Genomic DNA, 17,412 nt, shown 5'->3' with positions numbered 1-17,412 from the left:
GGTTTTGTTTGAGTTTTTGCAAAAACCTCAGATTCTCAAAACTAGCTACTAGTGTCATAAACTGAATAAAAACCCCACCAACAACAATAATAATAAAATACCTGGGACAGCAGTTCCTCCTAGCACATCTTTTCCTGAAATAAACATATAACTGATATAAGAGTTTATTGAGAGAAAAAGCAAAAGCAATAATCCCACTCTCTTACAAACTACCTGGTTTGGCTACTGGAACAGGAGGTACTCTGGTACCATTAGGTTCCACCCCAGTCACACCAGTCTGGACACCTGGACAAGTTCACAAAGCGTTAATATAAATAACCAAACAATTCTAATCAAAATGAATATAACTATGCAATTACCAATTACGAATTGAAGCAGTTTTCAACTATTGAAACTGCATATTTGATTCCCAAATTATTATCATTGATGGCAAAGATTCTTACCATATTTAGGAGGCTTCACACCAGCGGGATATCCTGCTAATGTTACAAATAAACATCAAGTAATTGTGTTTGTTCTCAAAATATATATTTTTTAAAGATAAAGTTAAAATAAATGTTACCCCCAACACCAGTCCCTGGTACCACCCCAGTTCCTGCACCAGGCACCACCCCTGTCCCGGTTCCAGCAACACCACCAACACCTGGCCCTGCACCCAAATGTTCAATCTTGTTGAAATTGACAATAACAACAACAACAACAACAACATTTATTTCTTATATAGCCCATAATCACATACAGTATGTCTCAATGGGCTTAACATCAATAACATCTGGCACACAGGGCTGCAGGGTGAAAAGTTTTAACACTAATCAAGATTCTTACCATATTTAGGAGGCTTCACACCAGCGGGATATCCTGCTAATGTTACAAATAAACATCAAGTAATTGTGTTTGTTCTCAAAATATATATTTTTTAAAGATAAAGTTAAAATAAATGTTACCCCCAACACCAGTCCCTGGTACCACCCCAGTTCCTGCACCAGGCACCACCCCTGTCCCGGTTCCAGCAACACCACCAACACCTGGCCCTGCACCCAAATGTTCAATCTTGTTGAAATTGACAATAACAACAACAACAACATCAACATTTATTTCTTATATAACCCATAATCACATACAGTATGTCTCAATGGGCTTAACATCAATAACATCTGGCACACAGGGCTGCAGGGTGAAAAGTTTTAACACTAATCAAGATTCTTACCATATTTAGGAGGCTTCACACCAGCGGGATATCCTGCTAATGTTACAAATAAACATCAAGTAATTGTGTTTGTTCTTAAAATATATATATTTTTAAAGATAAAGTTAAAATAAATGTTACCCCCAACACCAGTCCCTGGTACCACCCCAGTTCCTGCACCAGGCACCACCCCTGTCCCGGTTCCAGCAACACCACCAACACCTGGCCCTGCACCCAAATATTCAAACTTGTTGAAACTGACAATAAAAAAACAACAACAACAACAATAACATTTATATTTCTTATATAGCCCATAATCACAAACAGTATGTCTCAATGGGCTTAACATCAATAATATCTGGCACACAGGGCTGCAGGGTGAACTGTTTTAACACTAATCAAGATTCTTACCATATTTAGGAGGCTTCACACCAGCGGGATATCCTGCCAATATTGAATATGTATTAACTGACAGTTTATTTGGAAAAGTTCTTACGTGAGCACCATTTTTACCAAGCCTTAACTTTAAGTCAGAACATTGGTCAGATGTGAACTGTCCACTGTGGACTGAGGGGGCAAAAATAATTACCTCCAACACCCGTCCCTGGTAGCGTCCCAGCTCCTGTGCCAGGCACCACCCCTGTTCCTACTCCAGCAACGCTTCCAATACCTGGGCCTGAACACAGTTTTAGTTCCTTACACTGTCAGTTCCTTACACTGTCAGTCAAAGATCAAAGTGGACAAGCCATCAGCTGTCAATAACCCTACATTGAATGATAACAAAAATGCTATCAACCAAAAAAAACAAAACAAACAACAACAGCATTTTTTTTTTACCCATTAGGCATGAATATGTAAGAATTGATTAATTATTTCAGCCATGTTATTTCAATAAATATGCATTGCACAATCATAAACCCACTTTATTAGACCATAGATGCCAATCATTCTTACCATATTTGGGAGGTTTCACACCACCTGGGTAGCCTGTAAAAAGGCACAGATGAAAATAATTATTTAGAAAATCACAACAATAGAAGATAAGAAGTAGCTGAATGTGTCTCCGGTACCTGGCAAAGGTCCGGTTCCTACTCCTCCAATCCCAGTTCCTACTCCCCCAATCCCAGTTCCTACTCCAACACCCCCTGGGACACCTGTGGAGATTATTAAATTTGTATGTCTTATTGTATACACACTGCACAAATCTACAGCCGACAACTTGAACTTGGTGTGTTGCCTCACCGTATTTTGGAGGCTTGACTCCTCCTGGATAGCCTGTGTCGGAAGAAACACATTGATCATCCACTAAATAAATGGTGTGACATTACAATTCCTCAGACAGAAACACTTACCTCCTGCCCCTGGTACAATTCCAGTAGCCGTCCCTGGAATCCCTCCAGTTCCACCCACAACTCCAGCGCCCCCTAATTTAAGTGGAAGTGGTTGGTTTCGTCATTGTGATACATTGTGATACATTTTGTCCTCTGCATTTAGGGTAATAATAGCCTAGTTGGTAAGACACTCACTTATGAACCAGTAGACCACAGAGTCCTGAAAGTGTCCCCAAAGTTTAAACCACACTTACTACCATAGTGTCCCTGAGCAAGGCACTTTACCCTGAGTGTCTCCAGGGGACAGTCCCTGTAAATACATATTGTCAGGTGCTCTGAATAAGGGTGTTTTATATCACCCATCACCCATCAACGGCATTCAGGGAGCAGCGTGTGACGATGGTACTTTGCTCAAAGTTATCTTAGTAGCACCTTGACCATTCGAGATTTGAACCTGCAACTACCTAAATCATGCCAAGTAATAATAATAATAATAATAAAGTGAAGTGATTGTCACATGTGATACACAGCAGCACACGGTGCACACAGTGAAATTTGTCCTCTGCATTTAACCCATCACCCTGAGTGAGCAGTGGGCAGCCATGACAGGCGCCCGGGGAGCAGTGTGTGGGGACGGTGCTTTGCTCAGTGGCACCTCAGTGGCACCTTGGCGGATCGGGAATCGAACCGGCGACCTTCTGATTACGGGGCCGCTTCCTTAACCGCTAGGCTACCACTGCCCCAGTAGCATCAGTAGCATCAGATGCAAAAAAATGGATTCAGTACCTGGCACTAATCCAGTGGCACCAGGTACTCCAGCTCCTCCAGGCCCTATGGAACCAAGAGGAAAATTAACTGCTTGGCCTGACCTCTGAATGATTAGGGTTTGATTAAAATTTTTTAGATGTTTTTGGTGCGTAATGCATCTAACGTGACAAGTAAAAAACATTACTCCCAAGTAAGTGTGATTGCACATGGACATCAGATGAAATTGATCTGGTTTAAATTTTGGCACAAATTTGAAAGAAGTAATTATATATAATTACATTTAATAGCACAATAAACACAAATATGTGTCTAGAAAAGTTTTTTGCATACTGCGTTAAAATAATTAAATCATTGATGAATGTCTTGGTATTTTGTATAATGGACCCACTTTCTCAGCAGGTAATGGCTAAGTATATTCAACATGAATACAAGTGAGTTAACAATACGAGGAAAGTAGCTCATACCGTATTTGAGAGCTTTAGCTCCTGCTGGATAACCTTTATTAAAATACAATATAAAGATAGATTAATAAAAAAAATTATGTGCTGATATGGTCTGGTTTATGCATTACATGATCTATTTCTGATTTAATATACCTGGAACCACACCTGGGACCCCTCCTGGAACACCGCCTGGGACCCCTCCGGGAACACCGCCTGGGACCACACCTGGCAACACTGAGTCAAGAAGACAGGTCTGATCAGACATTAAAAAAAGGGTGTAGCAATTCCTTAGACAGACACAGATTAGACTGACCTCCTGTCCCAGGCACGAGTCCAGTTGCTGTTCCTGGAACTCCAGCACCACCTTATAAAGGATCATAACATTACCTCAAATTGCTTTAATTATCAGGGCAAAGGAAAAATATGCCATATTAGTATATATGGGTTACATGCGTAAAAGTTCATTGCTTTGGAGCAATTAACTGCCGTTATTGTGACAGTGACTCACAGCAATAATTACATTACAATAAATACATTGTGTTGCGCATAAATGAATCTGATATTTTTGTAGTAAAAAGAAGAACCCCCTCCATCTTCTTCAGCCTGACAAATATTATTTAATATATGATATTACATACCGTAGATGAAGAACATACCATATTTGAGAGCTTTGGCTCCTGCTGGATAACCTATAACATAAAATACCATGTGTATTCCTTAGTCCTGGTATCATATACTTATATTTTGTTTTAGCATAATGTTTATGGTATATAGCAACATTTGTGCTTTACTTTATCTTATTAATAATTGCTATAAAATATTATTAGGACTGTATTATTCGTAATAAAATGTATTATTATATTTGAATATTGAGTATTCAGAATGCAATCTACCAAGCACCACAGCTCCTTGTATAGTGCATGGGACCCTTCTTGAAAACATACCTGGAACCACTCCTGGTACAGCACCTGGAACCACACCAGGGTACCCTCCTGGTACGGCACCTGGAACCACACCTGGGTACCCTCCTGGTACGGCACCTGGAACCACACCTGGGTACCCTCCTGGTACAGCACCTGGAACCACACCTGGGTACCCTCCTGGTACAGCACCTGGAACCACACCTGGGTACCCTCCAGGTACGGCACCTGGAACCACACCTGGGTACCTTCCTGGTACAGTACCTGGAACCACTCCTGGGTACCCTCCTGGTATGGCACCTGGAACCACACCTGGAACACCCCCTGGTACCCCTATACCACCAGGAGCTGCAGAAAGAAATAATGTAGCCTTTAAGCGAGCAAAAAGACATACAAACAGACAGACAGGCAGATAAATAAAATACATACCATATTTAAGGGCCTTGGCACTTGCATATCCTGGAAAAAATAATAAAAGACAGTTACAGTTCTGTGTGTGAGTGATTTCTTATTAATATTTAGGATCTTTCAAAGTAAATACCACCGACTCCTGCTCCTGGAACTCCACCAGGAACCCCTCCAACTCCTCCAGCCACTCCATAAGCTGAACATCGAGCAACATTAGACAGTACATTGACAAAGATCTGTGAACAAGACCTACATTACAAAATAATGTACATGACCTGTGTGCATGTAAGGTCTATTCCCTTAATAATGATTTGCCATCTTGTTTTAGATGCTAATAGTGTTTCTCTGTGCCTGGTTTCCACATTACTCCTATTAGAGTGTCCAATGGAATTCAAAATTTATGTATGGGTATGTCCTACATCAGCTTACCTCCAGGACCTGCTCCAGGAATCACATCCACAACCCCAGGAAGCCCCAGAACACATGGAGAGAGAAAACAACTTTTTATCCCCACAGATGAAGAATTTCATATAGGCTACAACAGCACACCACCATGAACAGACCTTCCCCAATTCATAAAGCATTTTATGTAAATGCATACCGTATTTGGGTGGTTTTGCTCCGGTTCCATATGCTGTAACAGAGACGGTTAAGGTTGTAAGCGTTTGTCAAGATCAACTTTATACCAACCAACTGGCCTCCTATTTAAAAAGTAGGGGGGACCCTCTCTGAAGAGATCTGGAGGTCTTTGGGGAGGACTGCCTCTTAAGTTCAAAGCCTACTATTGACCAACTTTACCATCAAAATCCAGTGATGAATATGTTTTATTCAAAACGTTTATGCATTACTAGCTTAACACTACACACTACCTCCATATCCTGGTACGGCTCCTGGTACGCCTCCTGGTACGGCTCCTGGTACGCCTCCTGGTATGGCACCTGGTACGCCTCCTGGTATGGCACCTGGTACGACTCCAGGTCTGATCCCAGAAACTACTCCCGGTACTACTCCTTGCCCTAAGACAAAACCAAACATGTTTAATATCTTCACTGCACAGCGATTTCATGAATTATTAAAATTGTGGGACTAACAAAAGCACTGCATGTGGATGTGCTGAGGATTCATAATATGGGTCAGGAGGTCATACCATATTTGGGAGGTTTGACACCTCCTGGATAACCTGCAACAGAGGTAAGGGCCTGGAAATGACTGCTTCTATACTCATACTCAAAGCAGCATGCATTTAGATTAAAATTTAGGGTGCTGTTAGTCCAGGAAACACAGACCCTCATATTTATTCACCTCCGACTCCTGGTATGACTCCGGTTCCTGCAGGTCCAGTGCCTGGCATCGTCCCTGCTCCGCCGGCTAGTCCAGTCCCTGGTGCAACCCCTGCACCTAACAGCCAATAAAATAATACTGAGTGACATCATTGACCATTTCTATGTCATGCATACTTGAACCGAAGTATTACATCTTCCTACAACGAATGTTGCAGCAAATGAAAGTGTGATTTGTGCATTACCATATTTAGCAGCTTTGGCCTGTGCAGGCGTAAGACCCAGTGTTCCCACACCTACATGGGCCATGTAAGTCAAAAGGAAAGAGCAAAGAAAATACACCTTACACTTTTATCATTGATCAATATTTATATATTAGTGGAGCTAATTTTATTGCATGATGATATGGAGTGATTGACATTTCATTATCTCCATTTCCCACATTACACATATTATTACAGTAAAAAAAAATGGTGGTTTTTACTAACCTGTGCCAAGAGGATATCCAGGTATGGATCCAGGTCCACCTTTGCCACCAGGAAGTCCCGCTCCACCTCCAAAGCCGCCATATCCTAAAACACACAGAAATACTCCTTCCACTAGATACCATGTTCAGACTCTTCATAAGATATACTAGTATATATACAAAGATATACTTAAATGTATAGACATATGTTGCTAATCAATTACAGAGATACTGGCAATAGGGCTCCTACTTGTGTAAGCCATCAACTCTGCAGTGTGGAGTCAGGAACACAAACTGGTCCGAAGGCCCAGGTAACTTGCCCAGTGTCTAAAATTTCACAAATGCAGCGCTGCAGATCTGTTACTGAGCGTGCTTTATAATTAATGCACGCTTCAATCTCATCAGTGAACCGTGGTACTGCCTCGTTCAAATTTCATGGCTCGACAGCGGTTTATGAGAGAATTGTGGATTGTTCATAAGTCACACAGCTGATTTGAGAGCTCAGTGTCATTGTTTCCTGTTATAGATTATACAGACATATTGTACTGTATGTAGCCATCCTTTATTTTGGCGGTACATGTGCACAATTTAGTTTAAAAACAAGGAAATCGAGTAATGCACTTATCCATCCACCAGAGTGCGCCTCTCGTGTTGAAAATAATGCCTGTGTCATGCTGACTGAATTGTGGTGGTGGCGATTATAATTGGGGATTTAGTTTAAAAAATGCGGGAGATATGTTTTCTAAAAAAAAATCATATAAAATCCTGATTAAATAAATGAAATTTGACATTTGACATTATACTGCTGGTATCAAGAATATGGGAAAATCACAGACAACATATAACTCTCTCAATCTAACTCACTGGATGGACAGCAGGCAACATTACAGAAACACAGTCCCATAACCGACTTTGTGATTTACGTATATATTCTGTTACTAAATCTGTGACAACTTCTGTGACAGTAAATCAAGCGGCTTGCCGATGCCAGCTCTTCGGCATAAAATATGACCATAAAAATGTTCATGCATTTTAGGTGGACACAGAAAGAAAAAATCTCGGCGTACCATATGGAAGTTTACCGCCAGCATATGGAGCACCTGTGGGAATGAAATAAATAATCTGAGCCTGGAATGAGGATCAGCAGCAGCTCTTGAATTCTCATTATTAGGTTGAAATACGCTTCTTTACTACCTGCAGAGCAAAGCTATGGTAAAACATTCCGACTCAGCTTCACCTCGCTTAAGGACATATTTTGCTTACACAAAGTATGACTATGTTAGTTAGTATGATTTATTTGGCGACAAATGCAATTATTATGCAATTAGTTCTACTAGCATGTCTGATAGAATATTTGAAGATAAGTACTTTAGAAGGCTTGAATCTTTTTTGGCTGTTTTGTTTGTACTTGAAGGGTAAAACGAGATAAAAAAACCAAATCACTCCTGATTAAAACAAGACAAGTCTCATCAGATCATATACACATATGCTTATTATCATGAGCATGGGGTTACAAACAAAACAGAATTTTTTTTTTTTTCCAATAGAACCCCCAAGTCCAAGGAGGATGTAATCAAAGCACAACTCCCTCAGTTCACTGTAAAAAAAAAAATCCCTGATTGGAAACACTTTGGATTAAACGTCCAATCTTTTCACATAATTAATGACATTATCAACATGACTTAATGTGTGACTAATCAATAATTAAAGGTAATTAGTGTCACTGAAAACAGCTGAATTAGCTTATTTGTGTGTTGAAGTTAAGAAAATAAAATGTTTCTTTAATTACATGCTTTCTTGCATGCTGTAGATGGAGCTTTGGCATGCACAAGGCTGATTATGGTAAGCTCATCAAATTTGTCACAGAAAGCGTAATTGCTTGCATACCCTCCACACAACTTTGTCATTAGGGCGACAAAACAGAGCCTCATTCAAAGTGTTTCCAGTAATTGTGTTGCACAATTGCGAGGGGTTTAAAAGTATACGTTGCTGCAGGCTAGGAGTTGTTTAAGCTGTTTAAGCTCTACACCGTCCCCAGAGGACGTTGTAAGCCATGTCTCATGGCTTCTCTACAAAGTGTATCATTCTGATTTGGAGGTCACAGCATGTTAACCAAAAGTGATCAACTTAGTGGAATGAGATTTTAGACAGATGCCTTCACTGGCCTCCATAAAAGAACAACACTTACAGCAAAAACGCATACGATAAACGCACCATACATAACCTTTGTGCAGTACCCATAAAACCTGTTGTAAAAGGGAACAAGGGGACTGTGCACATGGTGGGAAAATACTGCAATGGAATGCATCACAGTTAACAGCATGCATATGGTGATCAATATTTGTGCTTACAGAAAATTGTTATAAATACAATCCAGTGCAGTGCAATGCAATTCATTTCTCAATTTCTCAATTCGTAATACATAAAACTCACTCACTGCTATTTAAACTATATTTAAACAGTACAATTAGTTTAGTTCAATGCATTAAAACCCTTTACCTGGCACTTTAGGAGATTTTAGTGGGTATCCATGGAACACGCCTGGCTGCATTTGACCATTATAGACCCGGCCTGCAGCAACAGAACACACTTTGTTAGATAGGTGGACAGTTTTGGACAATTTTAGCCACAGTAAGTGTAGCTTGAACCCAACATACCGTTGCTTCCTGGTCCCCCCTTTCCAGCACCTGCTACATTTCAGAAAACATTGATAAATCGTATGTTTAGCTCTCCCTGTATTCACACCAAATCAACCCAATTCTTGCCTCACATGGGCTTTAGTTGAAGAGTTTATGAGAGGTTTGTTGTTAATACAACAACATGCACAGTGCATCACACCATCTGCCTCCGTCCGAGGGTGGTAGTAGCCTAGCGGGTAACACATTCGCCTGTGAACCCGAAGACCCAGGTTTAAATCCCACTTACTACCATTGTGTCCCTGAGCAAGACACTTAACCCTTAGTTGCTCCAGGGAGGGACTGTCCCTGTAACTACTGAGTCGCTCTGGATAAGGGCGTCTGATAAATGCTGAAAAAATGCTGAAAAAATGCTGAAAAAAAATTAATAAAGCAGCACCATCTACGGCACAGATTTCTGCATTCCTGCTTTTCAGGATGGCATGAAGTATTGAAGTCATGCAGTTGAGAGTGAACTAGCAGTTTACCAGATTTCGGTTTAAGTCCAGTCCCTGTTGGCACCCCAGGCAGTACTCCCCGACCACCAAACCCTGCATTCAGAACAGTTGGTAAACTCCACAAATTCCACAACAAAACCGAATGCAATTCTTCTCAATGCAGCTGTGATGACACACCTTTGCCAAGTCCCCCAAGTCCAGGAACTCCTACACCTGTGTGGACAAGTGCAATTGCAGCAAGTTCTGCTTTGTAAGGTATATAAGATCTCACGTGTCCCCAAATGAGGCAGAACTGTAAGTAGCCGTCATACTGAAAGGCACACACCAAAAGAAAGAGAGACTCCACCAACCTGGCACTTTCTGAGCCTTTCCAGCATTACCCACTCCAGGTAAACCAGTCTGGGGAATTACTGGAGCTGCATCACAACACAGCACCGGTTATTAAAGCAATCGGACACAAGAGGCCTTGGGTGTGAATCTATGTTCACATTCTCTGAAGCTCAAAATCACACATTTCACCACAGATTCAAACGTAGTATTAACTGTGTTATACAACCACACATGTGGACTGACTATACTGTAATCAGATGAGTTGATCGGTTTCTTACTTCCTGCAGGTACCCCAGCACCAGGTCCTCCTGCACCTGGTCCTAGAGGACTTCCACCGGTGCCTTGACCTGAAACACACACAAACCTTAAGAGAGAATGTGTATAGAGCACCATTGTCTTAATTTGCAGAAATATGCGGAATTCTTTGCACTACTGTGGTTCTATCACAACATAAGAATATACTTTTTAACTGGTAAAGGAACCTTTTTTAGGATAAAGGTTATGCACTGTTTGAATGTTTGTGGGTTTTCTGGTTCATAGTCACACTATTGGGTATAGCACAGCAAATTATGTATTATATTAATTTTTCGTTTCCGTCAGACAGCTTTTTTTCATCAGCATGTCCAAGTCTGGGACAAGAAAGCCAATTAGTCATGTAAAAAAATTGGCTGCAGATGCTCCAGGGATTTAATTTATTTGCCTGACCTCTGTCTGAATTCCCTCTTTAGAAAGTTATGCACCAAAGAATACAAACAACCACTGTCTTCAGACAACAGACTAAACTGCCTTTTTATCTGCACATCTTTCTCTCTCTCTCTCTCTCTCTTTTTTTTTTTTTTGCTGATCATTAAAAACAATTAAAATAGAGTAGAGGAACATAACAGACCAATTGCATCACTCCCCTGGAGAAAAAGCAACTGCACTCATGATTGGTTGTACCAGACAGTGCTTGGAATCTGTTCTGCTGTTCAGATTCTGGTTCAGTTTCAGCAGAGGAAGTGAAGGTCAAGAACTTACGTTCACCGTGACTAATTCCTAGACATCCTTTGTGATTTAAATCACTGGTCTCAAAATTGGATAAGCCAAGCCAATTTCTTTGTCTAAGAGAACAATTACAGCATAAAATTTGACTGTACCTCCTTTGGGGGGTTTAGGGCCCTTTCCACCAGCTCCTTAATGAAGCAAACATTTTGTATATGTTAAAATATACTATTGACACAAAGCAATCTACTATTCATTCTACTAAGTCAAAAGTGCAAGAAAATGTGAATAATAATTTGCAGCCACGTTTGTGTTAACTATAGCACATTTAATAATGGTGTATAGGCTCTAGGTAATGTTTTGCATGGGACTTTTACCTCCGCCAATGACACCACCACCTGGCAGAAATCCAGCGCCTCCAGGAACACCTGAAATTAAGATACTATTAGTGTACAGCATTTCTTTTCATTTTTCAAAAATCTCACTATCCTGCTTACTGCTATGAAATTAGGTTTGGATGTGGTTATGTGGCCCATACCTGGTTTAGGTGGTTTCCCAGCTCCATAACCACCATAGCCTCCAAGGCCTCCATAGCCTCCATAACCACCTGGGTTGAGAGTATACAAGAATAAGCCAAATTTGCAATAAGGCAAATTTGCAATGATGTGTAATAACACTTACACACACACATGCGTACACATTGCACAAAACAATACAAAAAAATATATATATACACATTATAATTTTTTCTTCGTCTAGCACTTAACAATCTCCGAGCATGCTCTATTCTGACAAGTTAGGCCTTATCAGGGCTCTTAGTTTTGTAAACTCAAAATTCTATAGAAATCGAACGAGAATTGCTGGTGTCTTCCTCTTGTAAGTCGCTTTGGATAAAAGCGTCTGCTAAATAAAGTAAAGTAAAGTAAAGTAAAGTAAAGTAAAGTAAAGTAAAGTAAATATGTCTCATAATCAAACCGATGGCTTTATTATTATATGAATAGTGTACTACAGTCATTGTTAATTACAGCATTAGTATATATATATATATATATATATATATATATATATATATATGTGTGTGTGTGTGTGTGTGTGTGTGTGTGTGTGTGTGTGTGTGTGTGTGTGTGTGTATATATATATATATATATATATATATATATATATATATATATATATTTATGAAAGCTGTGTGCACTCAGCCACCCACTAACTTGTTCATCAAATGTCATTTTAAGATTAAAGGGCCGCTATTGACCAGAAATGATTTGCAATGGTGGAGCACCATTTTTTTGTATATAGGGTGCAGTGTGGTACAAAACATTAAACTGTGCGTAGCAAAATCCTAAGGTAGACCTACAGGGTGAATGTTAGTAGCCTACAAAAATCTGTCAGTAATGTCATAAATTCACCTCCAGGCCTGTATAGCCCTCCAGCACCCCCAAGTCCTCCAACGCCCAGATTTCCATAACCTGAAAAAAGAGCAGAAGGTGAGATCTAGCAAATTCCATGCCTGTCTGATATTACAGTGCAGCTCCTGCTCTTTACATTCCTTCCCCTGCACTCAGCTGTTGTTTCATCTGGCATACATGCCAGTAACCCTGTTGGACAATAAACACCAGATGGAGCACTTTACTTGCATGACTGACAAATACCAGTCCTCTTTGAGGCTGGACTGGCAACGTAATTTATAAGCAATTGAATATTTATGACCAGATCATGTCTCCACATGTCTTGCAATGTCTCCACATGGGCATGCTACATAAATGCAAACATATATCAGGTTACAGTTTGCATTGGTGGAGTGTGCTGAGGGAGAGGAGTGCTTAGGGGCAAGAGAAAAAGAGAAAAATCTCAGGAAGCCGCTGTTTGTCAGCTACTCGTTTGCTTCTTGGCCTCCGTAAAGACAATATATGGTTGACCCACTGTTAAACTTTGACTCCCAAACTTTTAACCATGGCCAGAAAAGAAAAAGCAATAAACTGTACAATTCATAGAGACAGATTGTAACACAGGCCCCAGTGTCATTTTATGTCTCTTTTGGTAATTTCTCTACAACCGGCCTTCCTGACACAGTAATTCACTTTACACTTTGGTCACGGCCAACAAAAATTCTGAAACAGTCTGTGATATAGATGTGAACCGCTTCCAGATGGCCTGAGGCAGGGAGCAGAAAGGTGACTGCTATACTGTAAGCACGACACATTCCAGGTCCATGAGGCAAGAGATCCACTTGCTTGTTATGCCACATTTGTTATATTGAAGCCTCACATGTGCTGGATGGCTTACAGTCTGTTGAGCCGGTCAGTGGAGCACCATGGAATAGTAAATATGCACCCTGGAGGAGAACAACAATCTTGTGCCTCACCAATAAATAAATCTGTCTTGTGAACATCAATAGCTAGGCCAGTAGGGAATCTGTAGAAAAACTGGAAAACAGGAACCGCAAAATATAAAAAGAGACTTGGCTTAGTTCAAACATAGCACATAAATAATGGTGAGAAAATAAAGGAAGACATGGAAGAAATGACAGTTTAAGAATTATGCTGAAAATGATCCCCCATCTAAAAGGCACATGCATCAGTTATTAGTTGAATAAAATAAAATCATATTATATGACTTTCAGTCACAAAACTTTTTGGAAATGTTTCTTCAAAAATCTTAATAAAGAAATATCCTTGTCCAGTGACAGAGTAACTAAGCTGGAGAGTATTTGAAAATGGCCACTGAAGCTGTTCTGGTGGCTCATGGTTCAACCATCTGCTAAGATGCTGGTTTATTACCCATTTAAAGAAAGAGTCGAAATGAGTTCTTGGGTCCTGCTTAAATGCCCAGTTATGAGTTGGAAAGCACAGCAAACCTCACACCCTGCAAGTATGAGCAAGCATCTGCCAGCATCAGGTCATTCATCTAATGCAGCAGCTTATCCACCATGATACCAAAAAGAGGTGTTCTTAGTCACAAGCAATATCCATTAGACCGGCGCAGCTGTCATTAGCTAATGATGACCTCTTAAGCGCCCCCATTTGGTGCTTGGGCCGCATTGTACTACCTAAGGAGAGTGCACACCATGCCAAGCATGGGTGGAATGTCTAACTGGCTGGCCAAGCTTATTTTTCAAAGGACCTGGATTGGACAGTGGCAAGTTGTCAATCACAGAGGCCCCCCGGGATGAGTTATGAACTCAACTTATCTTCACAATGGACAGGCGCACCAAGATCAGCTCGAGATCAGAAAGAGAGATTGGTGAAGGACTGAGTCCCAGGTGCTGCAGGAACTGGTCTCTTTGTTTCATCTTATCTTCTCTTTTATAGTGTCTCTTTTATAAGGTAAACAGTGTTTTGCTGGTGAGAGATGTGCAAGCATTCTCTGATTTGTTGATGACGATGTATTTTGTGGGTCAATCCAAATATGACACACATATCACCAAGGAGATTGCTGGACTAATCAAGAACAAATGACAATGGCCCATTTCTGTGAGCACAGAGACAGAAAATATTGGAGAACATAAGTAATCGCTGACATTATGCCAGAAAATCACAAGGTGGTTAATCCTGGCCTGAATCATACTTTCCCCAGTAATATTAATGTCATTAAAATGCTGCCATGGCTAATTTGTTTTTGAATTACATGTTTCTTCAGCCACGGAGTAATGATCGAAATAACAGGGAGACTGCCATGAAAAATGTGCAAAAGTTAAATTTGGATTGCATCGTGTAAAGGCTATGCATGGTTTTATAGTTTTTTTTTTTTAAACCATTTGCCATTAATTTGTAAAAAGTGGGCTGACTATGGATGTGACCCTCTGGGCTTCCTAAGAGCTAATTTTACCTTTTCTAACAGCCTCCATATTCAAACGTATAAAACCACTACCTGAGACTGCATGCGGTGCTCACTCTGGCAGAGGCGGATATAAACAGAGGCAGATCGTGAAAATGTCATTTGGCCAGACTAAATTATGCACACTTGAGAAATGCCTCTTGCGCTCCCACATAAGTAAAGCTTAATGGAATTGTTGTATGTCTGAGGCCAGGCTGACTGTACAGGAATGGAGTTAAGGCATGTGGCTGTGTATACCAGTGTTTTATTTCCAGTAGAATGTCAGCGTACCTTCTAAAACCAAAGTCCAAAGGTAACAAACCAGTATCAAATGCTGTCCTTGCTGTCCTAACAAGAGTCATCGGTTCACCTTGAGCAGACCCCAACCAAAACATGAGGATGTACAGTAGTTGCGCTGGGCCAGTCCTTCCACATATTTAAAGCAGACCCTTCATCTAGATCCACCTTGTTATTGAATTGTTGTGTATTTGGACTACTCAAATGATTCAAATCAAATCTGATAATGGACATGGGCCTCGTGGCACTACAGGCAAGGCCAAAATCTGGTCCAGTTTTTCTTTGCTACTTGGGTGGGAAATTCTTGTAAGTTGTAGCTCTGCTCCAGTTTCTCTGTATCAAACTTTTAAAATGTTTTTGATCTGAACACTGAGGCCATTGGTGAATTGTTAAAAATACTAGGCAGGGTGCCAACAACTTGTTTCTAGCTAAGGTTGGTGAAGGATTTAATTTAAGGCAGAAAAGAATTCCATGGATTATCTTCACATGTCTGACTGCAGTGTCAGAAAGGGTCTTTAGATGCACAATACAAGGTTTTTCTTTTTTAACACTCTGCCTTGCCTCACATGGAAACGCCCACAATCAATTAACCTGTGGGTTTGGCAGTCCAAGAGCGAGGGGGAGCTATAACTGCATCCACTGTGGTTCCGACCATGATTCATCAAGCCCGGCTTTACAGTGAGCCAAGCAGGGCTCTGAGCAGCACGCTCTGCCTGTTTCTACCTCTGTCCCCAGGTCCGGCAGAACAAAGAGCATGTTCACGTATGTTTCCGATTCGGTCCAGGAACGGCACAAAACCAAATGGCAATAGTTCCCCCAGGCAACCTTAACCTTTAAAGGCGAAACAGCAGAATGGAAAATCACCTGATATTCTGATAAGATGCAGCTCTCTCTTGACCAGTTTGATCATTTTGTAATCTCGACTGTTCTCACCTTGTAGAAGGCTCACATAATTAAAAATGACATTATCCAGGAGCAAAATCTTCAGATGCACATATCATATGATTTTGAATGCATCTACAAATAGGGCAATTACAGAAATGGTGATTTAAATTTGTACAAATAGAACACATTTCAAGATTTTTTTGCATTGCGTTGTCTGTATCACAATTAGCACAATGCTAACAGATTTGTCGCAATGCTTCAGGACACACCAGACAGTGTTCCTACTATCACATGCACGGCACAGAACCACAGTTGCAGTTGGTTAGTGTGCCACAGAAACACGCTGTGAGGTTCTCCTGCTTTGTGCAGACCTCCCTGGACTTCCAACACGTCCGGCCTTCTTCATGCTAGGGATATGTGAACGGACCGTTCATCATGCTGGACTAATTACACCCTTCTCTGCATACACGCTCGTGTTCAGTCACAACAGCGAGCTAAACAGTCTTATTATGTTTTTCCGTACATGAGTCATAGGCCCGGTCGGAGCAAAGTTCTTGAAGGGGTTGTGAGAACAACGATGAGCGGGTCTGACTTCAAAATGTGAGAAGCTATGTGCGCTTGCGCCTTCACATCTCTGGTACAGTTTAGACACAGCAGCTCCGTGCCAGCTCTCTGAGGGCGAGCTAAACAAAATCAGCCTGCCTTGGCCCCGCTTATCCTCCGCTGCTCCACTGTCATGCCGTATAATTGCTTCTGTTGTGAAGAGTTCTGGGGTTTCTGAGCTGCAGAATGTAATGCCCGGATTGGCCTCTGCGCACTTTTCCCGCGTTTCCCACGTCGGCGCGCGGTTTACACAGAGCCTGGCAGAGCGACGGGCCCACGAGAGCCCACACAACTGTGCAAAGTTCTCGCATTAACTGGCGCTAGTAAAACGATCCGCTGCAGTCATGTGGATTGCCACCAAGCTTAGCCGCCCTAATGACTTCTAGCAAACCCAGACTTAGAGGTCCACCCCCACCAACGTTGCAAAACGCTGGGCCCAGGACCAGGCAGTTGTTTTGGTTTGGAAGCCAGCGTTAGCCAGTAGTGCAATTTCCTTGGCACAGCAGCGTGCATGTTGACTTTATTGCTCTTTGGTAGCGGCACTAATGAGGTGCCGTAAAGCCAC

The 17,412-nt window shown here is 41.2% G+C and overlaps 1 protein-coding gene across 14 annotated transcripts in view; it reads right to left on the bottom strand.

The window, feature by feature from the left end:
• Positions 1–17,412, bottom strand: part of elna (elastin a) — a 40,670-nt gene that overhangs the window by 8,406 nt on the left and 14,852 nt on the right. For 3 of the 14 annotated variants that reach the window (XM_028961601.1, XM_028961608.1, XM_028961609.1), the window contains 40 exons: positions 12,656–12,715; positions 11,785–11,853; positions 11,624–11,674; positions 11,402–11,437; positions 10,544–10,612; positions 10,286–10,351; positions 10,113–10,148; positions 9,966–10,028; positions 9,460–9,492; positions 9,302–9,373; positions 7,870–7,902; positions 6,825–6,908; positions 6,582–6,632; positions 6,359–6,454; positions 6,204–6,236; positions 5,926–6,072; positions 5,658–5,690; positions 5,486–5,494; positions 5,190–5,252; positions 5,078–5,107; positions 4,673–4,996; positions 4,385–4,417; positions 4,042–4,092; positions 3,882–3,962; positions 3,750–3,782; positions 3,304–3,348; positions 2,539–2,610; positions 2,429–2,461; positions 2,257–2,340; positions 2,141–2,173; positions 1,778–1,862; positions 1,598–1,635; positions 1,328–1,414; positions 1,208–1,243; positions 945–1,031; positions 826–861; positions 563–649; positions 444–479; positions 214–285; positions 102–134 (listed from right to left, as the gene is read on the bottom strand). In XM_028961601.1, coding sequence (XP_028817434.1) covers positions 102–134; positions 214–285; positions 444–479; positions 563–649; positions 826–861; positions 945–1,031; positions 1,208–1,243; positions 1,328–1,414; positions 1,598–1,635; positions 1,778–1,862; positions 2,141–2,173; positions 2,257–2,340; positions 2,429–2,461; positions 2,539–2,610; positions 3,304–3,348; positions 3,750–3,782; positions 3,882–3,962; positions 4,042–4,092; positions 4,385–4,417; positions 4,673–4,996; positions 5,078–5,107; positions 5,190–5,252; positions 5,486–5,494; positions 5,658–5,690; positions 5,926–6,072; positions 6,204–6,236; positions 6,359–6,454; positions 6,582–6,632; positions 6,825–6,908; positions 7,870–7,902; positions 9,302–9,373; positions 9,460–9,492; positions 9,966–10,028; positions 10,113–10,148; positions 10,286–10,351; positions 10,544–10,612; positions 11,402–11,437; positions 11,624–11,674; positions 11,785–11,853; positions 12,656–12,715 — 2,520 coding nt within the window. Of the gene's footprint in view, positions 1–101; positions 135–213; positions 286–443; positions 480–562; positions 650–825; positions 862–944; positions 1,032–1,207; positions 1,244–1,327; positions 1,415–1,597; positions 1,636–1,775; positions 1,863–2,140; positions 2,174–2,256; positions 2,341–2,428; positions 2,462–2,538; positions 2,611–3,303; positions 3,349–3,749; positions 3,783–3,881; positions 3,963–4,041; positions 4,093–4,384; positions 4,418–4,672; positions 4,997–5,077; positions 5,108–5,189; positions 5,253–5,485; positions 5,495–5,657; positions 5,691–5,925; positions 6,073–6,203; positions 6,237–6,358; positions 6,455–6,581; positions 6,633–6,824; positions 6,909–7,869; positions 7,903–9,301; positions 9,374–9,459; positions 9,493–9,965; positions 10,029–10,112; positions 10,149–10,285; positions 10,352–10,543; positions 10,613–11,401; positions 11,438–11,623; positions 11,675–11,784; positions 11,854–12,655; positions 12,716–17,412 lie in introns of all 14 variants that reach the window. The other 11 variants (XM_028961613.1, XM_028961614.1, XM_028961603.1 and 8 more) reach the window with 10 other exon arrangements.

This window comes from Denticeps clupeoides, chromosome 19 (genome assembly GCF_900700375.1).
Source record: "Denticeps clupeoides chromosome 19, fDenClu1.1, whole genome shotgun sequence".
Lineage (NCBI taxonomy): Eukaryota > Metazoa > Chordata > Actinopteri > Clupeiformes > Denticipitidae > Denticeps > Denticeps clupeoides.
This window is presented reverse-complemented; position numbering and strand designations above follow the sequence as displayed.